This window comes from Maniola hyperantus, chromosome 3 (assembly GCF_902806685.2).
Source record: "Maniola hyperantus chromosome 3, iAphHyp1.2, whole genome shotgun sequence".
Lineage (NCBI taxonomy): Eukaryota > Metazoa > Arthropoda > Insecta > Lepidoptera > Nymphalidae > Maniola > Maniola hyperantus.
Window position 1 is genome coordinate 7582970 of NC_048538.1, and position 26970 is coordinate 7609939.

At 36.1% G+C, this 26970-nt stretch overlaps 1 protein-coding gene across 2 annotated transcripts in view; it reads right to left on the minus strand.

Annotated features, from left to right (window-relative positions):
- Window positions 1–7511: 7511 nt before the first annotated feature.
- Window positions 7512–26970, minus strand: part of LOC117996621 (G-protein coupled receptor dmsr-1-like) — a 50833-nt gene continuing 31374 nt past the window's right edge. The window contains exons 3-6 of one of the 2 annotated variants that reach the window (XM_034984733.2): window positions 22964–23144; window positions 16130–16296; window positions 12107–12182; window positions 7512–8078 (exon numbers count right to left, since the gene is read on the minus strand). In XM_034984733.2, the coding sequence (XP_034840624.1) occupies window positions 12165–12182; window positions 16130–16296; window positions 22964–23144 (366 nt within the window). In that variant the 3' untranslated portion in view covers window positions 7512–8078; window positions 12107–12164. The remainder of the gene's footprint in view (window positions 8079–12106; window positions 12183–16129; window positions 16297–22963; window positions 23145–26970) is intronic. The other variant, XM_034984732.2, reaches the window with a different exon arrangement.

A 26970-nucleotide genomic window follows, 5' to 3' on the forward strand; every position in this document is an offset into this window, starting at 1 on the left:
GGACTCAGGGTCAGGACTATAATAATTGCAGTTTTGACCAAAATATTGACCTATTTTAGCGTTTAAACTACCGTGAGTGATTTCCATTATAAATAACCATATAATATAATATAATATAATATAATATAATATAATATAATATAATATAATATAATATAATATAATATAATATAATATAATATAATATAATATAATATAATATAATATAATATAATATAATATAATATAATATCGACTTGACACGTGAGTACAGCCGGGATAGATATTATTTATAATGCAAATTGACCTACCTATTAGGTACATAATACTATTGTTCAATCTCTTGTTTTTTGGAATGAATACCCACTTTCCAAAGTTAATCAAGCGCTCCTCAAAACGTAAGTCATGCGAGATCTCTCACTTGAATATTTATACATACAAATGAGGTACCAAAGCTTACCGCAAGATTTCGGTCTTTGAATTCAGCTAGGTATTATATTCATTACTAGCTGATGCCCGCGACTTCATCCACGTGGATTTTATTTTTAAAAATCCCGTGGGAACTCTTTGATTTTCCGGGATAAAAAGTAGCATAAGTGTTAATTAACGGTAGGTAGGTAGGTTGAATTTTCCAAAATCCTTTCTTAGCGGACGCCTACGTCATAATAGCTGCATGCCAAATTTCAGCCCGATCCGTCCAGTAGTTTAAGCTGTGCGTTGATAGATCAGTCAGTCAGTCAGTCAGTCAGTCAGTCACCTTTTCCTTTTATATATATAGATTAATTACCTATCCTATCTAGTCTACCTACCTAGTCTTCAATTGCTTCTCCGTATATTTATTTTTGAAAGATATTAAAGAACAGTAGGGCATGCCGTTCATTTACAACATACCTACTCGTGGTTGCGTGTTTCCATTATTAACGCGTGTGGAGGTTAATTACAACGTCCGGATTAATGTGCTTTATCAAAATTAGGTGGACAGTACCAAACGCTGAAATACTATCTTTAGTATTTCAGCGTTTGGTACTGTCCACCTAATTTTTAACAGTTTTTTTAATCAAACGTTGAAGAACATAAGGCTCTGTTCCTGAGTATACTTCTTCAAGTCAATATAATATTATGTTCATGATTAGGGTTAACTTCGTCGTTACTATAGGTATACAGACAAAGATTGCGATTTATTTATTATCTCCAAATAAGTATGCACTTCCGGTCGAAATAAGGCGCTCCAAATCGCTAGCAATCTTTAAAAACCGTGTCAAGAAACACTATCTGTCACTGTAGATTTTCTGCCATAAGTATATGTACAGTTAGCTATGTATTTTTATTTAATTATATTACATTGATGTTATATATTATTTATATACATGTATATATTATATTATATTATATTGTATAGTATGTACCTATTAGAGTGTATGTTTATGTATATATATATATACCTATATTAGCTACATAACGACCCCTGTCTTACAGTTCTATAAGTTCTTAAGTATGGGTTGCCTTTTTTTTTTTCGCTGGGAAATACTTTTACGCATCCTCCCCGGAAGAAACGCAGCTGACCACGTTTCTTCCAGGGAGGTATGTGAGACTCACTGTTACTCAGAATACCCACTAAAACCCAGCGGACCCGTCAACGCCATGATGAGGCGGCACAGGAACGCAGTTTGCATACTACTATGCCGTCTCAGCGGTACAGCTACCTCACTGGGCTTCCCTAAAGGATGCCCCCGCCTTCCTCCTCGGGTTTACTGGAAGAGATCACTTTAGTAATAAGGTCGCCCTTTGTTTTTTAAGTGTATCCTGTATTCTTACTCTCTGTAATTCTAGTAACAATAAAGTTGTTTTTAATTAAATTAAATTAAATGAAGTATATATTTACGTACCTACATAAATGATGTTTCCCGTTTTAAGCAAAACTATTGCTAGCACGGATAATGCAGGACACCGAATACAGATGACAAGTTCTTGTAGCGTGTGCTCTGAGTATTATGTAATGAAAATGAGTGAAAATATAAATAAGAACCTAAACATTTCACACAGCAGGGTTTATTGTAATTAAAGAATAACATACCTACATAATATAGGTATCTTACTTTATATGATTGCCACCTCGATATGTTATGATGACACCTCTTATGACTTTTAGGTAGGTTAGGGATATACAGGTAATTATCCATGTTATGCTTGTAGGAAAGACGGATTCTGGAAGAAAAAGTATTTTAATTTAACACAGATGGAGAAGGAAACTAAAGAGATGGAGATGGAGAAGGAAAGGGAAGCATAATAGTAAATCAATCGCGATCAGTGTTATAGATAAGTATCTACCTAAACTGTCGACTAGGGTAGATGCATAATACTTAAATACTCATATTGTGGCATCTAGATGAAATCCGATTATAACTTCTATTCACTTAACTGAAAACAAAGTTTCTGTTAAACTAGCTTTAATATTTTATACTCCAACATAGCAGGCACATAGTGGGCATAATGTCTCATAGTCATAATAGGTCCCATAGGGCACACACGCTACTTCACTTTGGCATGCTAATAATGTTCTAGTGAAGAGGCGTGTATTTTTAAAATTACTTACGTCACATCGTCACATGAAATAAATTTTAATTAATATGCGAGGTGTGGCGGCAGTGTTTCTAGGAACTGAATATTTTCTCAATTAACGTTTGATAAATGTTACAAACTATGTACTTATCTACACTAACCTAAATATATAAAAGGAAAAGGTGACTGACTGATTTTTGAAAATTCAGCCCCTAAGAGGGTGAAATAGGGGTTTGAAGTTTGTGTAGCCCACGCGGATGATGTCGCGGGCATAAGCTATTCAGGAACTCAACATATTTTATTAACTACATAAAATTTAAATAAAATAATTTAGAAGATAGGTATAGCCAGGTGTAGGAATATAATAATTACTCCTATGTCAATGTATAGGTACCGCACATATTGATTGCGACTCAAATTCCTTTTAGACTTGTTTTTTTTAAATAAAAACGTTTGATTTAAACAACCAGACGATTCTCAGTCTATAAATTGATTCGAAAGATCTTATACAACTGTGGACTTGGTAAACGATAAAGTTTGATGACATAATAACTTAAAATTGGCAAACGTAAAATAGCCTTTTATTGCGCTAAGTTTACGAGCCGCTCAAACTTACCATCGACACCGTTGCCTTACTCCAAGTAGCTCCAAGCAATTCCGTCAAAAACTCAACCAATGAGGTTCTTTCAAATAAGCATTTGAAAATGTCGTCATGCAGCCATCACACTGTTTTTTTTCAAAAAGAAATAGAGCAGCCAATGTTACCTACACGAGGAAATGTAGGGATTCTAACGATACCCAATATGTACATTCAAATTTCAAATCTGTTCGGGCATTTAGTTATGGTGGAGTAAAGAAACTCACATACATACATAAAACCTGAAAAAAATACATCTATTTTTCTAAGCATCCGTGCTATCCGTGTAACAATTATCTATAAGGGTCATTCGATAGGATTACCATGTGAAATTTCAAAATAAACCACAACCTCAGGTTGTTCTTATGTCAAGTGGGAAATGAAGTACCTACAAAGCAAACAGGTTCGGTCGAGCGTACTGCGTCACCTTAACGGAATAAAGCGTGTTCTAAGAAGAAGATGACTGGCATCCGCTATGTTGTGTCACTTTCACAACTAAGACGAATCGAACGACACTTCATTTATTAAAATAAACCTGTCCGTTGAGGCTGTAGGCGAGGCTAAACAATTTTTTGATACAGACAAACACACATAAATATATATCCTATAAAATATTACCCTCATTTCGGTGCAGTCGGGTAAAATACAATGCCAGCATCAGCTGCATTGTAAACAGTAGTGGAGCCCGATCCAATTTTGTCGAATTCAAGTTTGTTGTTAGACAGGACAGGACAGCTGTCTGCCGAAATCGCCGAGGTGGTCTTTTCCAAACAACCCAATGTTATTTTGAAAGCTGTCACAGCTTTCAAAATAGCATTCGGGTCACATTCCGGTGAACGAGGGAAGCTTTCAGTGAATCCCTTAAATATTCAAATATAATATTCGAATATTTGAGTGTTATTGGAAATGTATTGGAACGACAGGCGCACAATGCTATGACCTACTTGGCTACTTAGTATTTATCCTAATATTATTTTTTACTGCTTCATGCCGAAATAATAAACCGATTTGGCTGGGAATGGAGATAGCTTACACTCTGAATTAACAAAAAGGCTAATTTTTATAGACTTCCTAGACTTTGAGCCTCAATAGCTCAACCGGTATAGGAGTGGACTGAAAACCGAAAGGTCGACGGTTCAACCCCGCCCGTTGCACTATTGTCGTACCTACTCCTAGCACAAGCCTGACGCTTAATTGGAGAGGAAAGGGGAATATTAGTCATTTAATATGGCTAATATTCTTTAAAAAAAATAAAAAAATATATAGACTTCCTAGACTTAGAAACCCAGATATATCACACGGATGAAGTCGCAGGCATCGCAGGCAGGTTCTGAAGAGGTGTTTGATCTCATTTCACCCTCCTTTTTCTACAACAGCACCGCACGCCACCGCAATAAAAAGCACCGCAAGCGCAAGACATTTGTCTTCTTCGCTTGACTTAAAACTTACTTACCTATCTATTCTTATCTGATTATAATTTTTGGTGATTTGAAAAATGAACTAAAATAAAATTAATGTTTATAAAACAAAACTTGGTTACATAAAACATTAATGGAGTACTGGCCCCTAAACTTGTATTAGAAGTAATTAGAAATATAGGTTTATATACATAGCTAAACTGTGATAGCCTATTGGTTAGGACCCAACGGACATCGGCCAAAAAGGGTGGAGTTCGATCCCGGGCACGCACCTCTCACTTATCGGAGTTATGTGTATTTTAAGTAATTAATTATCACTTGCTATACTGATGAAGAAAAACATCGCGAGGAAACCTGCATACCTGAGAGTTCTCCATAATGTTCACAAAGGTGCGTGAAGTCTGCCAATCTGCACTAGTCCAGCGTGCTCTATAGTGAGCCGGCAATGGGTGGAACACTGAACATGATGTACATAATAGGTAAGTAGGTACACATTATATATATATAACATAAGTGCATATTTTTACCATGGGTACCTACCTGAAAAAAGCCGCTACGCTATCCCTGGTTGGCATATTTCCTGTCGCTGCTACAAACAAATTCGACAGAAGGAATCTTATAATGACGAGGTAAATTCTATTATTTTTATTAATCTTAACTTTACGGCAGCGTTTCAAAGTTATCCTACTAGGTATTCTCGTATATTATAGTTCTTATATTTAAGTTTGCTATTTGAATATTAGTTTACGTACGGCGCAGCGCTCGGCATCGCTTCATACAATTAATAAGCAATGTTTTGTTAGTCGTGGTTAACCTCCCGCCTCCGCCTGCAGCTACTGTGTTTCGCCTCACTTTATACCACAAACAAAATATTATATCTATTGTGAAATCCCTTACTGCGCAAGTACAATGTAAGCTATATTTTTACGAGAAACGAATGTAGGTACCTACTGTAGAGCTAAGCTAAGTAAAAAGAAAAACCTAAACTACACTTTAACATGGTTAACTAGGCACATTTTAATTCGTTTATTGTGTTTACAACAGGAAATGGAAACCACCTAATTACTTACCCCATCCTGTTTACATGATCCAAGCTACAAACCGAATTACGTGATCCAATTCTGCGGTACAAACATATTCGGTTCAATTCCAAGTTTCAATAGCAAGTTATGGCAATAAAGCCTAGTTTGCGTCGCTTGGCCGCCTTCTCGTTAATCAGATCGAACTGCCAAGTAATGTAATTAGTTTGCGGCACGATGCGATATTGGTTTTATTTGTCTACTTTACTAAATCTACACGCGTTACCGACATCTGTGCTTGGACAAGATCCAACAAAGAATAGTTGTGACGGCACTGAGTGGTACTATCCCTGCAACAATAGGATATATTATTTTAAAATACTGCTAGGTATGTAGGAGCTAGAGACATTTTCTGTTCGCAATCTCCATAACGTGCACCTCATCGAATATAATTCTTCAAAAAAACATTTGTACACTGTGACTACTATAGTAAAAGGCTTGGGCACTTTCAACGTGAAAACAAAAAACTGTATGAGGGCTTTACACTGCTCAATGCGATGGACTATGGCCCACTTTTCTACAGTTTTTGTGGGTTGTTTTCAACGCCGTCTGCTGTGTAACAAGCTATAGTACGCAACAGGTTGAAATGGCAGGGGCGGGAACGCTCCGCACACCCGCACAGCCCCCGCGCTAACCTGGTGCGGGCGAGCGCGGGTAACGTGCGGGTTCGTCTCCCCGCCCCATACCCTGATTGCCATCTTAACCTATCGCGGACTATACATACCGTTTCGAATGAAGTCTGTTAAAGTGTAGAAGTGCCAGCGTAGATATGTGGCCAGAAAACGCCAATGCAGCGGGAATAGTGAGTGCCAAGCTCGATCAGCTCAAATCAAATTACACGTAAAATCAAGAATACCTGCGGGTATAGGGCGTGAAAATTAAACGCAAACATGTGTGAATAGCGAGCAAACGAAGCGAGCAAACAGGCGGGCGGGCGGGTCACCTGATGTAAGTAATTACAACCGCCCATGAACATCTGTAGCACTAGAGATGCACTACCGACTTATAAGAAAGTATGTTGCATGGAAACGGTCTGCTTTGCATTCAGCAGCCCACAACGTAGCTTAATATTAAAATTGCATAATGTATACCTACCAATTTTTATAATGTAACATTTGCTTAAAAAACCGACTAAGTGGGAATCAGACTCGCGCACCGAGGTTTCCGTACCTACTACAGTCGTATTTTTTCGACAGTTTGCTCGATAAATAAAAAACTATTATGCGTAAAAATAAATAAAAATCTGTTTTATAATCTACAGGTAGAGCCCTGTCATATGATACTCCACTTGGTATAATCTTACTTTGAAAATTGGAAATAATAATTACTTGTTCATACACACATTTTAATTTTTTTTATGATGTAACCACAAATTCACGGTTTTCGGATTCTTTCCTTTACTTGTGCTATAAGACCTACCTACCTGCTAAATTTCATGATTCTAGGTCAACGGGAAGTACCCTATAGGTTTTCTTGACAGACACGACAGAGAGACAGACAGACAGACAGACAACGAAGTGAAGTAAAGGTTCCTTTTTTCCTTTTGGGGTACGGAACCCTAAAAAAGTAGCAACTGCTGAGTTTCTTGCCGGCTCTTCTCAATAGAAACTTCTTTCCGAACCGGTGGTAGAGTCGTGACATATCATAATTCATAAGTATCCCAGGCTGTCCTACATTAAATTAATTAAATTTCATTTCATTTCAAATAAGTAAATAAATTCATTTCATTGTTTATCCACCCTTTACTTTAGTTTTGAGGGAAAGCCGCAGGTGGAAGCTGGTTCTACAACTTGCGTTGTCTAATCAATAGAATTCGTCGAGAAATAAAAAATACACATATCAATCAATAATAGGTACATTTAATTACATTAGCTTTAAAATGAGACAGTATAGTAAATTGTAAAATATAAAATTTGTAAAATACATATACAAAATTGTAAATTAGGCGTAATGTATTAATTACATTTAGGTAATTAAAAAAAAGAGATTTCAGGTATACACAACACAGTTTTTATAACACTCAATATGTACATAATTTGTCGGACTAAAACACTTTTTGGACCCTAAGCATAAGTATACAAATAAAGAATTACTTAATTAAAAGTAAGTGTGATCTTCACAAAAAATCTTAAGCGTTAATTACAAGTACTAAGCTAGTTTTTGCGTCTTGGCTCAAAAGACACAAGGACTAGTTTCGATTTATCTATTTAAACATGAGTTAATACTATACAGAACTTAGCTGCTACTATACACATTTTTACAAGTTTAATTTATTGGTAAAGTAGCCTTGAATAAACGAATACATAAGTTAAAAGTCAAAGAATTTACTATCTGGTAAATAATAATTGCTCATTTATCTTACTACTTGGTCGTCGTATTATTATGATTCAAACAGGCTGGAAGATCCTGGAAATAAAGAATATGATCAGTATTTTTATTTATTTATTATAACATGTATAAAAAATACCGGCCAAGTACGAGTCAGACTCGCGTACCGAGGGTTCCGTACTCGGGTTTTTTTTTCGACATTTTGCACGACAAATCAAAAACTATTTTATGCATTAAAAAAATCTGTTTTAGAATAAACAGGTAATTCCCTTTCATATGATACCCCACTTGGTATAGCTATCTTACTTTGAAAATTGAAAATACCAATTGTTTGTTCATTAACATATTTTAATTTTTGTTGTGTTATGTAACCACAAATCCACGGTTTTCGGATTTATTCCTTTACCTACTTATGCTATAAAACCTACCTGCCAGACAAATTTCATGATTCGAGGTCAACGGGAAGTACCCTATAGGTTTTCTTGACAGACACGACAGACAGACGGACATACATACAATGAAGTGATCCTATTAGTGTTCCTTTTTCTTTTGAGGTACGGAACCCTAAAAATTAGTACCAGGAGCATTCACATGTAATGAACTAATTGAAATACGAATTTGAGCATTGCAATCCAATAGACTATAGACTCTAGAGGAACAACATCCGCTCACAGCTATTGTATCATTACTCGGTCGAGTCCAAGTTTTACATTACAAGCGAATGCTCCTTATTAAGTAGGGGGATCAGCAACATCTTCAGCCCAGATATTCACTCAGTAAAGCGCGCTAAGAAGCCGCTCTCCTACAAAAGCACTGCTTTTAAATAAATTGCAAATTTATTCAATCAAACATCATGATATGTATATGTATTGATCTCGGTGAATGTATGGGCATCACTTTTTGTAGTCTAAATTACAATATAGCCAATGAGAAACGGAATAGACTACTTTTGCGACTATCTTTTGCAAAACTTCCCTCCAAACTGGATCTCTTAACGAAGTAAATTAATTATGTAAAATGTTTACTCGTTAATCTTGAGTGAAAATGAGAACAGAAATAAATTTTAGTTGCGGAGACGAAGTCTACGAAAATGTTAAAAAAGGGAAGTAAAGCTATAATTTATAAAAGTCTTATGACCAGTATCTACGAAAGCTTTTGTGAAAGTCCGGACACTATATTATTTTGTATAAGTATTATTTTGTGCTATTTTTATTCATGTAGGTAGAATTTAAATTGCAAAAAGCGTGGCTAAAAGTTTTTGTTTTCTCCGTGTCGTGTTTACCATACGTAGGCGGCTTTCACGCAAAAAGCTTATATTACTTATTCATTATTTTCTCTCATAATTTTATGATTAAATCTGTTATCAGATACTTTTAAACTTGAGCAATATGGAGTTTTAATTACAAGACAATTTAAGGGCAAAATTATCTAATACTTAGGTATCAAATATCTTTGTGAAAACTCTCAAAATCGCCAAAATATGAAGATCAGACCGGGAAGATAATATTTTGATTACGCCGTCTCGTCTTTTCTTAATTTCCAAAAGTAGAAAATTGTGTGATAGAAGTGTATTATGGTAGATATACTATAACCTACGGTAACTTTTTCCTAGATAATATAGATTAGTCTGTGTCACAAACCACAATAGGTATACATCAATCATCAAGTATTTTAGCTACATCAATTGATTTATTCTTATTGTAATTACTTAATTGATCGTTCCGTAGTTTAAGAGTGCTCTTCTTTTTTGTTAAAACATATTGTGTTAATATACATATTACGGGCTTAGATTATAATTCCTATGTGTTTATTCGCATTTTAGAAGTGGACAATTGGACTATATTGTGAGCAAGTATTCTATCAGTTGACAAAAAGCTGTGATAGCCTAGTGGTTAGGATGTCCGCCTTCAAATCGGAGGTCGAGGGTTCGATCCCGGGCACGCACCTCTAGCTTTTCGGAGTTATATGCATTTTAAGTAATTAAATATCACTTGCTTTAACGGTGAAGTAAAACATCGTGAGGAAACATGCATGCCTGAAAGTTTTCCATAATTTTCCCAAAGGTGTGTGAAGTCCAATCCGCACATGGCTAGCGTGGTAGACTATGGCCAAAACCCTTCTCTCTGAGAGGAGACCCGTGCTCTGTAGTGAGCCGGCGATGGGTTGATACTTGATCATGATGATGATACTATCAGTGCAAAAATGTACGTTTTTAGATAAATTTCTATTCAATATGTGACTACCTTAATTAAACCGTTATAGCACTTATACATCACTAATTTTAAATTACCATAAAAATCTGTTTAGCCTGAATTCAATATTAAACACATATTTACACTGAAAATTGAATAGAGTGTTCTAAAATATCTCCAAAAATACCTATAGTCCGCGACATGTCGAGGTAGGTATTTTTGTGTAAAAATCTTAATGCGGTTCACAGAATACATCTACTTACCAAGTTTCAACAGTATAACTCTTATAGTTTCGGAGAAAAGTGGCTGTGACATACGGACAGACAGACAGACATGACGAATCTATAAGGGTTCCGTTTTTGCCAGTCGGCTACGGAACCCTAAAAATAAACTTTTCCTGTATTCGCCCTTAAATTTTTTATGGCATTTAAAAAGTAGTGGTGTACCTACAGAAAAAGTTCTAATAGTGAGTTTGCTGTCAATAAAAGTCGAAAGTGTTTTTTTCTAGGAACAAGTAATTATACTAATTGTTGTTAGATTTTTCATTACTGATAGTCACACAGATAAGCAGCTCTAACTACTATGCGAAACAAACTACGCGCCATAGCGAAACCAATAATTATACTATGCTACGTGCTATAGAAGTACATAAATCTATAATGTCCGACCGAAGACCGATTTCTGGATTTTTGGACGCAGCTGAAGGTTTAATAACACTAAGAAATTCAGTTGAAATGAAAGTGATTTTTATTTTATTTTTAATGTAGGATATGTTGACTGTTGTCTTGTTGAACTGATCATAAATAATAACACTTCGAAATAAATAATATAGATATCTCACGCGCCATTTTAACTTTATGTGTCAAATTTCATGTCTAAAGTACTATTCTATAAAGGTAGGTTGTATGTATATTCTTTATTGCACCACAAAACGCATGACAGGAAAAAGGAATTTTAAAAAGTAGGTACAAAAAGGCGGTCGCTTAGTAGCGATAAGACCGCCATTTTGATAAGATTTTAAAGGTGAACCGTAATTTTGACCTGACAAGTGACAGATGACCCATAGGTCAGGTCAAAATTCAGGTCAGGTTAGGTCTGTCAGGTTAAAATGGCGCTGCCTCTTCCATTGCGTTGTTGCGCACTCGTAACAGCTTGTTCAATTTCGCTTGCTAGAAACCTTCGGCTTCGGCCAAAACTTTGGCCCATTTTGGTCGAAGCCGAAAATTTGGCCAAAGGAAGCCGAAGTCGAACCCGAAGGTTCGGTCGGACACTATCTACGGATTCTAAATTCAGGATGAAAATAAATAAAGTTCCATCGTTCCAAGCTTGATGAAAATAGCTATAAATGTTAATTAAATAACAACAAATTTTATTAATGAAATGCCCAAATCTGTTAGGTATTATTTTGTTATGAAAAACTTGTAATGAATAAGGAATCCCTTAAAACTCTGTTTAAGTGCTTTGCTGTTGGTATACTTATATAATTAAGGCTACACACCTCCAGAACAAGAGTGATCTAATCCAAAAATTAAGTTTTTATATATTTTTAAATTTTTGCCATCAAAATCTCTACTTAAAAAATTTGTACCTATAATTGTCATTGCATAATATTATTGTATCTAATGAAATAATCAGCAATATCTCAGAATAAATTATACAAATTGGTTTATCTGTCAAGTTCCGAATACTAGGATGCTCAAGCATGTACCTATAAACTTAATATTGTTTTATTATTGCACGTTTTCTTCTAATTTTATCCAAAAAAATATATTTTATAGCGAAAGGCATACGGGCTAACGGTAGGTATATTTTAGTTGAATATACTACAGTATATTCTTATAATTCGATTTCATAATAATGATGTTTTTATATTCTGCGTTAGGTCACTTTTGTTCTGCAGTTCAATTCGTTTACCTGTTTAAATCTATATAATACTGTCCTCCACCACCCTGACGAGGGCGGGAATCTGTCGCTATAGGGGGCCGGTGACCTGCAACAATTGTGTTTTTGTCACGTTTCAAAATAAAATTTGGAATAAAATTACAAAATCGTAAAACAATATTTTTGGATGGATATTAACAACACAACAAAGGTTGTATTCACAACCTTATGCCAGATGTGGACCACAATCGACTGAAATTATTAAGTTTTGATCATGGACTCTATAAGGGTAAATGATATCCTGTAATTTTCACTTCAAAATGAAGGATACCCAGTGTTTTCCTCTTCAAAATGTACCTATTGAATTTGTATTCTATTTATAAAGGAAGTAGAGAAATTGAGTAAAGAAATTTGAGAGGTGCGGAAAATAAGATTTAGCCCGTAAAATTAATCTCTGAATATTGTTTTCGTAGCTCCTGACAGGTCTTCTATCATGGAGCTCATTTATTCGGCGACGCCATTCGATACAATCCCCTTGCTTTTAACGCTGAGACAATTACATAAAAATATATTTTCGGATGCCTCCCTTTAGGCGTAACACACACCAGTAAATTCAAAGCGCGGAATCTTTCTTGGGCTCAAAAGTAAACTTAACGCGATAAGCCGGGTGAGCCTAGGCGCGCCCAAGTGCCTAAATGCTCTACGCTTATTCCGTGCCAGAAATCGAACCCGGGAGTCGGGACCTTCCGCTCATAAGACCACAGCGCTCACCCTCTACGCTAGGGAGGTCGTCTGAATCCCAGTGTCAAAGTACGCAGTAGATAAAGCTGAGTTTAACTTGTTATAAAAAGTACATGACTTCAGTCCATTTCGTCAGTAGGTATGTGTCGGCCTTTATTTGGTGCAATTTGTAGCCGCCTTTCAGTAAATTGGTAAGTAATCCTTTAATTTAATTAACACTATAAGTACTTCGAATTTCATGGTATAAAAAGCAAAATTAGGAATTTAGTTAGGAATAATATGGAATTTAGTTATTTTATGAGTACAAATGGCAGGCAACGTGTATAATTATAATAATAAATATATTTTAAACACATTTTTCATTTCTGGGTGATTGATGCTATTGACTATACTGACTGAAACGGATTACTTAAAATATTGTTACTAGTTAGGGAAACATAGAAACATACAAATAATACTTGGGTACCTATGAATCAAGTACTTTTTTAAAAATTCAGAGAGAGAGTAACATTCTTGAACTACGGAACACAGTAGGTATAAAATAACAAAACTCAATACACTAACTAATTCGTTGCTATGCAATTCGTGTGCCACCTATAGTACACGACAGGTCGAGAAGGCAATCGTGGAGGGAACTCCCCGCACATGTGAGCGCGGGTTACGTTCGGGTGTGCGGGGCGTCCCCACGCTTCATTGCCACCCCCCGATTGCCATCTTGACCGGACTATACCTACTACGTTAACGCAAGTCAGACCCCTTCACGCAAGTGTCAACAACAACTGTACACAGTTTCACCCCACACGCCGGATGGACAGTGCGCGAATGCACCTACCTATAAAGAATGAAGGAACACAAACATAGATTATCTACTATATACTAGAGATAGATGTGCGACTCTAGATTTCTTTTTCAAAGTTACGCGTGTGCTCACATCTAGAGGGCACTAAAAGCGCGCTAGGCGTGCGAGAGCGCGAAAATTTAAATGCTATTTAAATGTACTTTACTAGAATATTTTATATTTTTGAACATGTTTTAAAAAAACATCAATAATTCCATTAACGTTTGTTTAAAACATGTTTAAAAATATATATTACAAGACTGACTCTTTAAGATACTAAATTATAAAACACTATAGAACCAAATAAAAAGGTTTTAAGGTTTTGTAAAATATTTTATTTTCATAAATTCGTAACTAGGTACATAAAATACATACCCAAATTCAAGACCCACGAGATTGTGAAATAGGTAACGCTCAAATCCAAAATTTTTGGTTATTTACTTTTCATAACTTTCATATTACTACCACAACTGGTGTATTTCAACGATCTTCAAACTGGTGATTGCAAATTTGATAATTCGTAACTATATATTATTTCATTATCAGTCTTGCTTTCTAAATGTTGTCCTACTATCTCTTTTCATTGTTTAAATGGTTTCAAAGAGAGGAGTAGCCAGGTTTTGGAAAGCCATGCAAACATCTGAAAAAGTAATAACATAAAATATGCATTAGTCTATACTTACTTATTGTACTTAATTAGTTGATAGCTGATACCTATAATATAAAAATAACTTAGTCAATAAAGTTCAAAACAAATGTTGTAAGTACACTTAATTACAAAACAAAAAATTTACAGAATTAGTAGTTAATAATCCATAGCAATATGATAAATGCAAAAGTGTGTCAACCTGTCTGTATGCTAGCTTTTTACAGTAAATTTGTGTAACCGTTTATGATGAAAGTTAGTACAGAGATAACTTGCATCCAGGTAAGGACATAGGCTTCTTTTGTCACGGAAAACTCAAACAGTTCCCATGGGATTCCCAAAAACCCTAAATCCACGTAGACAAAGTGGTGGTCATCATCTGTTTGGTACAGAGATAGCTTGCATCAGACGGTTGTAACTTGTAGGCCACATTTATCCCGGAAAATTGGACTTCTCACGGGATTTCTAAAATAGTTTTTTCGAGCGGACGAAATCGCAGGAACTATATACCTAGTATCATGATAAAATACCTAATGTGCTAATGGTGCATAGAGTTTGACTCATTGAAGTAATTTTGAGTTAGATTACGAGTAAGCTGATTTTATACTTACCGAATTAGTCACATCCAGACACACATCGAGATCTCTGTGGCATTTTTCTGCACAAATATATTCACAGAAAAATCATTTCACAAAGCAAAAACAAGTCCGTAATCCGTAGCCGTGGTCAATCGTTCAGGCATGAATCGAGTCACTAAATCAATCCTTAGAATATAGTTATCGAGGTGGTGAAAGGAAATACAGACTACAGAGTCCTGTTATTAAAGCAGGGTCAGATAAATTTAACAGAAATATAAATATTTACTACAGCACATGAAAACTAGGTTATAATTTATTAATGTCATTAAAATTACACCAATGTGCCCGCCATCTATTGACGTCTTTTGTAAACTGTTCTCTATTTGTTTAGCCGTGCTCGCGCTTAGATGGCACCACAAGCGATTTTCAATTTGCGATTTTTTAATGTTCTAGAGTTGCACCCCTATGAACACAAACAATAATTTTTAAATACCTATTTAAGTAATTATATTAGGTATGTCAGATGATACCTATATTATGAGCTGGCTGAGCTGGCTGGCTGTGTGGTAGGTACTCGCAATGTACACGTTTCTTAAAGCGAATTTTATGTTTATTAAAAAAAAGATTCCGACGAATTGAGAACCTCCTCCTTTTTTTGAAGTCGGTTAAAAATAACGTGAAAGCATGGTGTATCGTAATTTAAATTTTAATTAATTATTCCATACATGAATAAAATATTATGAAGACTTTTGAAAATAACTGAACTCGTTTCTATAAAGTACCTATTCCTTATAGAGAGCGGGGAAAATTTATCGCAGCATTTTCCACCACATCGTCATTTTATGACGACGCGGACGTCTTCAATCCGATCGTAGGTACTTGGAATTTAGAAAGCAATTTTCTTCTATGCGTCTGGAAAATTGTTTGAGTTTTTGTCATAACATTCAAAAAAATAACGTACAGACGATATTTAGGTATAACTAGATAAACTAAACTTTATTTAAGTACTATGGCTGTATGGCATAATATAGGCGGCGGCGGCGGCGGTGGAGCGCGGAAGACCCAGGCGCGTCCAACTCCAAAAGCGGTGCATATCCTCCGGTATTGTTTTCGGTATGTATATGTATCATTTTCAACGGTATGTCAAAGTTTGAAAAGCTATGTATGTACATGTAAGTAGTTATAAAAAAACCGATTTGCGCTGGGCCTTACGTGACTGCTACAGCCTACAACAAAGTACCAATGGTACCAACCTGTGTCGTGGGTTCAAGTTTAGCACCAAATTTTGCTGGTTCTTCAGCCGCGTAGATCATTCTTCGGGCGAGGCGGGCGAAGGTGCACCTGAATTGACGGCTCATGCTGCAGTACAGCACGAAGTTCACTGACGACGTGAAGAGTGCCAGCACGTCCATCAAATCACCTGCCAAAGAACAGGGGATTATTGGCGTCTGGTAAAAAGAGCTCTGGATGACGAGGACGGGTGAGGGTTTCTCTTCTGACGGACGCACCAAAAGCACCCAAAAGCACTACTTAACACTTCCGCCTAACGCGCCTCACTTCGTATCAATCGATCTATAAATTACCAACTGGTAACTGGCCAGTTTTAGGTCAGAGTTCGTTTAGCATTTGAAGAGTCAACCATCCATCACTTCGGAAAGCAGCGTCTGAGCCAACAAGAAAATAGTACGTAGGAAGTAATTGAGTTCTAGTTTTGGGCCCCTTGTTCAACAGCTCCGTAGTCCGTACAGTAGATAAGTAAGAACACGTAGCACGTAATATTTTGTTCTCGTTTTAGTATATTTTACTTTACACGTTACGGAAAATAATCGAGTTCGATAATATCTATTTTATCTTTCAGTAAGTAGATGTTCGGTAGGGAACAGCTATCAACATCTCATAAATACCCACTCTAAAGAGATGAGCTTATCAGCTTAATATAAAGACGAAAGGATTGTTTAGTAATCTACTTTTATAAAGCTCTCGGCAACAAAATACAAAAAGTGACTTTCCTCGTACATTTTTAAAGCCAAACACAGTCAATTTTAATATTATTTTGACAAGAATTCGCAAAGGAACCGAGAAATACTCTTAAAATGAACTTAATATAACTTTTGTTGGAAGTTAAGCTATATTTTCTATATTATAGCTTTCGCTACACAATACCCACTCTTCTGGAGTGGGTATTATGTAACCTATTGTAAAAAATAAGAAAACCTATATAAATACAGACAATTTATCTACTAGCCCAGCTTATCATCTGCGTGGTTTCATATTTAAGAAACACTCGCTTAGACCGTTTGTGAAAATAACCTATATACTCTTTTCAAAAACCCTCAAAAAAAGTAGCTAATGTTAGTAGTTAATCCAGGGTATAATCTATCTCCATTCCAAATTTCATCCAAATCCGTTTAGCCGTTTTTGCGTGATTAAGTAACAAACATCCAAACATCCAAACATCCACACTTTCACATTTATTATATTTGTATTATTAGGATTTTAGCATGACAAAGACCACAGAAAGGGTTTTCAATTTAATTAAATTGAGCCTAAAAGCATTAACACTCCCAATTATTATTGTCTTGAGTCTATTGTTAATTTGAATCAGACGGGTAAAGGTAAATCAATAAACAGTTGCCTGTACACACAAATTGTATTACAGCAGTGATTATAGCATTGTAATGAATTTACGTTTCTAACTACACATCTCTAAGCGTGTAGCTAAGCCTCAATAGCTCAACAGGTAAAGGAGTGGACTGAAAAACCAAAAGGTCGACGGTTCAAACCCCGCCCGTTGCACTATTGTCGTACCTACTCCTAGCACAAGCTTGATGCTTAGTTGGAGAGGAATGGGGAATATTAGTCATTTAACATGGCTAATATTATTTTTAAAAAAAACTACCAAGTAGGCACCAACCGAGTGTGGTATTGTTAGATTAATATTGCGGTAGCTTTTAGCATCCGTGAAAATGAAGCAAATATCCCAGTTCCCTCAAAAACTTATTATGTTTGAATAGAAGACGAGTGACGGAATAGGACTAGAATGTACCTATAGTGAGCGACAGGTCAAGATGGCAATCGGGGTATGAGGTAGGGGGACGCCCCGCAAACCCGCATGTCATCCGCGCTATCCCGCATAGAGTTAGCGCGGGGGCTAGATAAGTCTGTTCGTCTGTCCGTCGTGTCTGTCAAGAAAACCTATAGGGCACTTCCCGTTGAGCTAGAATCATGAAATTCGTTAGGTAGGTAGGTAGGTAGGTTTATAGCACAAGTAAAGGAATAAATCCGAAAGCAGTGAATTTATGGTACATCACAAAAAATTAAATTATTAAAATTAAAATGTGTTCATGAACAAATAATTAGTTTTTCAATTTCCAAAGTAAGATAACTAGGCCAAGTGCGGTATCATAAGGTAGTCCGATCTGAAGATCGGACTACCTTAATATAGGATTTAAGCTTAATACTCGGATTGGTAAACCAATGAACGTCCGATTTTTCCCAAGGTTTTAAAATTTTATTTATATTATTTTAAACACCCGATAAACAGTAGTTGTTTCATTTATAATCAATAAAAAAAAAATTTAAAATCACGGAACACATTCTATCTGTAGCTTATTTATTAACAATCAATTTTCACTATAATTTATTGTGCTAACTATTGTGACTTTCGTGCAAAATAAATTTGGCCAACATCTTCCAAACACCGTTGTGTTTGGGAGATGTCCGAACTTACCCCAACGCACCCTACATTCAAATCTGTCCCGGTATTTAAAAGTTATGGCGGAATACAGAAAATCACATACATAGATGAACCCTGAAAATAATATGTATTAGGTACACCCATTTTTTGGGTAGCTGTGGAACTAACAGCACAGCAGCCTACAATAGGTATACCTAGTATGAAACGCAGCTTGCGCAGTTTATACGAAGATTTGACAAAAAATTGTAAGTTAAGTGGTTCCGAAATTAATGCGATAAGCGGATAATTTTCTGTTTACACTAGGGAAAGCCTTGTAAACATTCTTAAATAAGCTATATACTTTTTTAGAAGTATATACTCAATCAAGAGACCAACGTTAACAGGCCTATCTTCCTCTGCAAACTCAGGATCAAAGTAAGATTTCTCGTCGAGTATATCTACAAATACTCCTTAGGATTCTATGTAGCTGTAATCCTATTCGTAAGCACGTATAAGGTTTAAGTACACGTCATTTGGGTTGTATACTCTGTACTTACTGCTTAAGTAGGTACTTATTTGTATGGGCACAATATTTAGATCCTGTTAGATGGAATTTTGCACGGCTTAACGCTCTCTGCCGTTTCTGGGGGTCGGTCGCTCTCTCTGGCTATATAACGGCTATACCACAGAATAATATAATAGTACTAACTATACCTACTTGTAAAAGATGACAAATAAAAGTATGTTATTGGGGTATAACCTGAGTTTGTCCTTAAAAGAGCCCCCCCCCACACGCACACCCACAAACACACACACACACACACACACACACACACACACACACACAGAGAGAGATTTGTTAAATAAAATAGGGACTAAACTTGTAAAATTAAATCATTATTATTAGGAGAATTTTTAATGTTGGCAAACTCATCTATGTACCTATATTCATCAAAGACTAGTAAATATTATACATTGACATAGGAAGTAAACGAATATAATTTCATAACATGTTCATACTTCATAACATAATTTATTGCTGATTGAGCCCACAGCAATTAGGATATTAATTAGCATATAATATTTAGTACCATTTATTATAAAGTACCGACACTCCATAGTACAATCAGTACCCATATTGCAAAAGTGTGTTTGTTTGTTGGTTTGTCCTTCAATCACGTCGCAACAGAGCAACCGATTGACGTGATTTTTCGCATGGGTATAGTTAAGAGAGTGACATAGGCTCCTTTCTATCCTGAAAAATCAAAGAGTTCCCACGGGATTTTTAAAAACCTAAATCCTCGCGTACGAAGTCGCGGGCATCAGCTAGTAATAAATAATTACTTCAATAGATCATTTTTTTCCATTTCATGATAATGCCATGCCAAATCAACGATACTTAATTCGTTTAAATATCAATTTGTTTTTGGTTGTTTCGATTAGTGATTGCGTTTGTTATTATAAATATATTGCATATCTTTTAAACCAACATCATCATCATCATCATGATCAACCCATCACCAGCTCACTACAGAGCGCGGGTCTCCTCTCAGAGTGAGAAGGGTTTTTGGCCATAGTCTACCACGTTGGCCATGTGCGGATTAGTAGACTTCACACACCTTTGAGAACATTATGGAGATCTCTCAGGCATGCAGGTTTCCTCATGATGTTTTCCTTCACCGTTAAAGCAAATTATATTTAATTAATTAAAACGCACATAACTCCGAAACGTTAGAGGTGCGTGCCTGGGATCGAACCCCCGACCTCCGATTAGAAGGCGGACGTCCTAACCACTAGGCTATCACAGCTTATGTGATAAACCAATATACTTAATATCAAATCGGTTGCCAAAGGGAAAATTATTTCGTCTATTAGTCTCGTGTGACTCTAGGCTGATTCACTAATTAATGTTATCATCAAAACTTTACTGCCATTGCCAGCACATTCTTAAACTGGCGATTTGCGTTTTTGATGCGACGGTTTACGAGCCTGTCTTGCCATTAGGTTTTTATTGACGTCGTAAGAATTTCGTTACGAGGGTAACAACGGCATAGTTAATTGAGACTTTTAAGCAAATTAAGTTAGGCCTACGACTACGAATCAGTTTATAAATAGTGTAGACTTTTGATGCTGATGGAACGCCCAGAGACGAAGTGAAGTAGCGGTTTCTTTTCGGTTACAAGTTAGCCCTCTTTGACTGCAATCGCACCTCGTGATAAGTGATGGATGTAGTCTTGATAGATAGATAGATGAATCCTGACCGGACAGCCCCTTTCGTGATGATTTGCGCATTGCAGTACTGGGAAGGACGGCCAGAGAAGGCAGGAGGTTTTAGTCCGTAGGTCACCGAGAGAACCACAGTGAAGTCGGGCATGTCAATTGATATCTATGAGGATTTCCTCCTGCCAAGAAAAAGTATAAGATAGTATAGCGAGCTAACTTGGAGGGGGTATGGCAGTTTTAATAAACTCATTGTTGGTTTCTACGCATCATACTGCAACGCTAAATCGATTGGCAGCACAGCTTACCAGTAGGGTGGTAATTAGCCAAGACCCTCTGGTCTAGGTAGGCTTGGCTATTTAGACAATTTAGAAATTATTGGTTACTAGCTTACGTCCGCGACTCCGTCCGCGTGGACTACACAAATTACAAACCCATATTTCACTCCTTAAGGGTCGAATTTTCAAAAATCCTTTCTTAGCGGATGCCTACGTCATAATAGCTATCTGCATGCCAAATTTCAGCCCGATCCATCCAGTAGTTTGAGCTGTGCGTTAATAGATCAGTCAGTCAGTCACCTTTTCCTTTTATATATTTAGATTGACTTGGTTATTTTAGACAATTTAGAAATTATGAATTCCGTAACTGTTTCTGCCGGTAAACGAACGCGGGACCTGCGACGCTACTCCACTTGGCGCCATTCACCGTCTCACAGCGCGCTCGGTCTGCGCTGGCCATGTTTAAACTAACAATAATTATAATAGGCTTTGAATTTGGTATCAGGTTATTTAACCTATTTACCTACTTATTTTCTCACTATATTGCTTGCTACCCTGTGCGGGCGAGCGCCGATCGCGGGTGACGTACCGGGTGTGAGGGGCGTCCCCCACCTCATACCCTGATAGCCATCTCGACCTGTCGCGTACTATAGGTATACCTACTTTTAACCCATAGTTCCATTTTATGTATTTTCCAATCCATTTTATGTATTTGCCATCAATTGTTTTTCTTTTTCTACCTACATAAATAAACACGTTCATTCTTTACTGTAAAGGTCCACAAACAGTGCTTTAAATTGGTACAACTTTTGTAAAGATCGCAAATTAATTACCCGATATCTTTTATCGTAACGATAGCGATGGAAAGTTACCTTCTGTATAATAATAATATGATGCTAGTTATAAATTATTCCCAGAGCAACATCTGCTCTCATCGAGTAAGATGTAAAACGAAAAATTTGCGTAATTTTAAATAATAGGAATAACTAGCTGATGCCCGCGACTTCGTCGCTAACTAGCAGAATAGGTCATTAATGGTTAAGTGCTTAAGTATTCAGCTCATTAAGATATTACCTTATTATGTGGTTAAGTCATTAAGTAATTTGCTCACTAAGAGATCAGCTCATTAAGGGGTTAGATCATTAAGGAATTAGCTCATTAGGAGATTACCTCACTAAGTGGTTAATTCATTAAGTAATTAGCTCATTAAAAGTTTAGCATATTACGTGACAAGCTCATTACGTGGTAAGATCATTAAGTAATAGCCTCATTAAGAGATTAACACAATAAGTAATTAGCTCATCAAGAGATTAGCTCATTAGAAGATTACCTCGTTAAGAAATTATGTCATTAACAGCCGTACTCAGAGTCGGTAATCGTTACTAAATATTGAGTTAAAACGAGACAGATTTATGTGAGAGATATAGCTCTGTCTCGTTTTAACTAAACTTAAGTAACGATTAAGGGACTCTGAGTACGGCTGTTAGTGTTTAGGTCAATAAGTAATTGACTCATTAAGAGATTATGTCATCAAGTGGTTAGGTCATTAAGTATTAATCTCATTAAGAGATTAGTTCATTAGGAGATCGGCTCATTTTGAGATTAGCTCATAAAGAAAATAGGTCGTTAGGTGGTTAAGAAATTAATTAATTAGCTCACTAAAAGATTAGTTCATTAATAGAATAGGGCATTAAGTGGTTAAATAATTAGCACATTAAGAGATTAACCTTATTAAGTGGTTAGGTCATTAAGAAATTTGATCAATAGGAGATTAGATGTCTGACGTCTATCGGTTGATGATGATGATACTGATGGTATAAAAACCGTATGACCTCATACCTTGGCTTAAAATTTACCTCTATCGAGTACTTATACTTATAGCATTTATGAATTATGAATTTTAAATTGCTTACCAAACATGCTGTAGCAGTTTTTGAAGAAGTCTGGGGCTAATGCACTGGCGAGGCCCAGGAGCCCCTGTGGAACTTCCGTGGAGAGGAAGAGACCAAGGACAGCTAACAGCATTCTAGTCGTCCGGTCTGCTCGGCTAGTTCGTCGAGCCGACGCCTCGTCAGCCAAACACTGCTTTTCGGGCTGAAAACCAAAAGTTATTAAACATAAAGTTTGTGTAAACAGCGCTAAACAACTAACTATGAAGCTGTTTACGAACTATACTAATACAAAATTACGTATCTATGTATATAAAAGGAAAAGGTGACTGACTGACTGATCTATCAACGCACAGCTCAAACTACTGGACGGATAGCGCTGAAATTCGGTATGCAGATAGCTATTATGACGTAGGCGTCCGCTAAGACTCTTCAAAATGCAACCCCTGAAGCGGTAAAATAGGGGTTTGATGTTTGTATAAAAGTCTGTCAGTTTTGAAGTGTCTATAAAGAAGTTTTGTATTTAATATTTTTGCAATTTAGCAGTATGACATATTTGTTAAAATCTCATAGTTAAAGATCAACCCTAAGGGTGTAAAATAGGGGTTCAAAATTTGTGTAGTCCACGCGGGCGAAGTCGCAGGCATAAGCTAGTTTAGGTATAAAGTTAGTAAGCAGTATTGTTTAGAATACATAAACTATACGCTTTTCGCAAAATGAGGAAACTATTACGATGCTTGTTTAGTAACTTTACTAATATTTCACAATATATCCTACCGAACCATTTTGCTATCTACTTTGTTTGTCTACTCGTTATAATAAGGATGTGGAAAACTCTTCCGGTAAGTATTATATCTAGTGCTTCCTGGTAAAGTAGGGTAAAAGCTTACTGCAGCAGCAGCGCAACGAAGCGCCTTTTCACCCGACTACGGCAAAGCCAAAAGGAAGGGTTTTATGATTTTGGCAGCCTATGTATGTATGTATGTATGTATGTATGTTTGTATCTATGTGTGTTCCACTGTAGCGGTTAAACTACTAGGCCGATTTTGATGAATGAGGTGACAAATGATTCGTTGTTATAGTCCGGGTGTATCCGTCCAGTAGTTTGAGCTGTGCGTTGATAGATCAGTCAGTTAGTCAGTCAGTCAGTCACCTTTTCATATATTTCGATAAATACAAAAAATAGCCGACTTTAACAAAGGTGAAAATATTTCCTAGTGTCTGCAGGTTCTTTTGCCACGCTCCATGACAAGACTTCAAATAATCTGTTCACTAGATTTCCATGACTCTTTTTGTTTAAGATTTTTTTCGTACCTGTCATACTTAACTTCAAGGATTTCATGTATTTAAAGTATTATAAAAACTAAATAGCAGGCATGAGTACAACATTTGAGGCAGCTTTTACTTTTTATATTTTCAAACATCCATATTAATATTATAAATCTGAAAGTGTGCCTGTCCGTCTGTCTGTCTGCCTGTTAGTCTTTCTGTGTGTCTGTTACCTTCTCACGATCCATCCGCTACACTGATTGTGAGGAATCTTGGTACAGATATAGCCGCATCCCGGAGATGGACATAGGCTACTTTTAAATGGTCTTCAATGCAATTTTTACGTGGTGAATTTCAATGTAGTTTTCATGCGGAGGGCTTACCTAAATGTTAGTAAAGGTAAGCCCAACTGTCCAAAGTCGGGGCGAGACAGCCAGTAAAACTGTAAAATAGCGCTATTAAAAACTGCATAACTTGTGTGAACCTATTTACCAGAAATTTTCCACACAAGTGTGCAACTAAAAGCTTCCACAGAATTTCTCTATGAAGTTCAACGTCTACGAAATCAATTTTCTTATTTACATTCTGGTTACGAGTTAGTAATAAACTAAGGCGAACTAACAATAGATATAATTGAAAATTTCCTTTGATCTTAAGTGGTTTAACATTGGTACAGATCGCGCGGCGAGAGTTTGGCTTTGACCTTCGGGTGGAGGGGATTACTGCGCATGGGTACTGTCACGCACACAATACTTTTCCTTTTTTATGTACCAGGTTGGATATTTGAGTGGGTCAAAATTCATGTACAGTGGTAATAATGCTAGAAAATAATACGAAATAGATAAACTTCTTCATTTATTAAAACTATTGATAGTTATTTTACTTATATAAAATGTTTATTTCCTTTTAAAGTTTACAGAGACAGCGATGAAAATTCTAAATAATTGTTTTTTAATAAAATTATTTATTCCAAGATACATGTAAAATTGGTACATACAAACAAAAGAAAACTTAAAAGTCTTAGCAGCAGTGCTATTCAGATTCTTATATAATAAACAATTAACGAAAATAGCAATTCACTTGTGAACGTGATTGTACAAACAGAGGCAGGGAACGACTGGAGCAGTGGAGCGCCAATCAGAGCACCGCGTGCGCCTACACACCCGCCCCGCACCCCACTAATTGCCCGTTGATACCCAATTTCTGATTTCTGCGCAATAACGGTCAAAGCCAAACTCTCGCCGCGCGTACTGTATGTTGCTATGTCTTTGTACAGAGTACCTACTACTTACCTATTTAATTTAAAAATGTACATTAAATCCATGCCAGTAATATTATAAATGAGATTATGTACGCTGTCTGTTCCCTTTTAACGATAAAGCTTGCATCTTGGAAAATCAATCACTCATGCGAAGTCATTGTCATTTACAAAAAATATTTCGAATTCACACACAGAAACATGTTTCTTTAAACATTTTACTGAAGTAAAAATGATGCGCGGAGATTGCTCGGAAAAATAATAATATGTAACTAATAATAATTATACTAGTATCTATAATAGTACATAAATCCGCATAATATCATAACCCACAAGCACGCACTCACGCATACTCTCTCACGTATTCTCTCTCTCCCACACACAAATACACACACTCATACATATGTTGTGAATCACCAACTAGGTATTTTTACTAGTATATTTTCATATTATTATATTATTGTAAAGCTTGTTTAAATTATCAAACGTACTGTTATAAATGTATAATTAATATCTATTTAAGTAATCTGTAAAAAAAATTAATCCTATTTGGCCTTATTTTCAGTCTGTTATTATGTAAAATTATATTGTATGTATCGCTGTTGATTGCAAATAAACGAATAAAATAAAAAAATAAAATAAAATAAAAAAATAGCTCAGGATATTTTTCAGATGAAGTTCATACCTACGTTAGCTTCACCGAAAATGGTCGCCAAACAGCTGATGAGCTGTGAATATACATATATTATTACAGAGAACATGACGTGAATATATATAAAATTGAATATTTAGACTAAACACAATTAACTTAGGTAACTTTTTAAACACATTAAAATGAAATAGGTACCTACAGTTGCGAGTAAAGTAAAATATTAAAATATTTTTTTATTCAAAATCACATAATTCAGGATTCCCTAGTCCAAAGCCGAATTGGTAAAAAATACTTAGTTTTGGTTTTTTACTAAGCGCTCTCGGCTTTCCTGCGGATTGACTAGGTATAGGCCAATCCCGATATGCCGGCATTTCAGTTTTGGACTATAACTTTGCTATAATAATTATGTTACCTACTGTTTATTTAAATTCTTGGTACTTTTACCGACTGACAAATATTATCCTAACTTACTGAAGTGAATCAAGCGAATTTTGAACGACGAGATTGAAGTGACGACTTCTCGGTGGAATGATAATATAATTATTATATCCATATCACAGTACAAGGAGACACAGTGGTCCGACGCCTTATGTAAATGGTCCGGCATTACTATGGAGATGCTGAGTCGCTCGTCACCCCTTACCGCACGATTGCACTGTCTAGTGGTCTAGACGGCTTCGTCGAACCTCTGGTATGTACTATAACCTATCATCCTTACTCTGTGGCCATGTCGTGATTCGTGAACTATAATTAAAGCCATAACCCTCTAATAAATAAACCTGGAATAGCGGTGGAATAGTTATACTCTGTTTTGTCTTTTTCCTTCAAATGTCAAATTACTGATGACAGAGA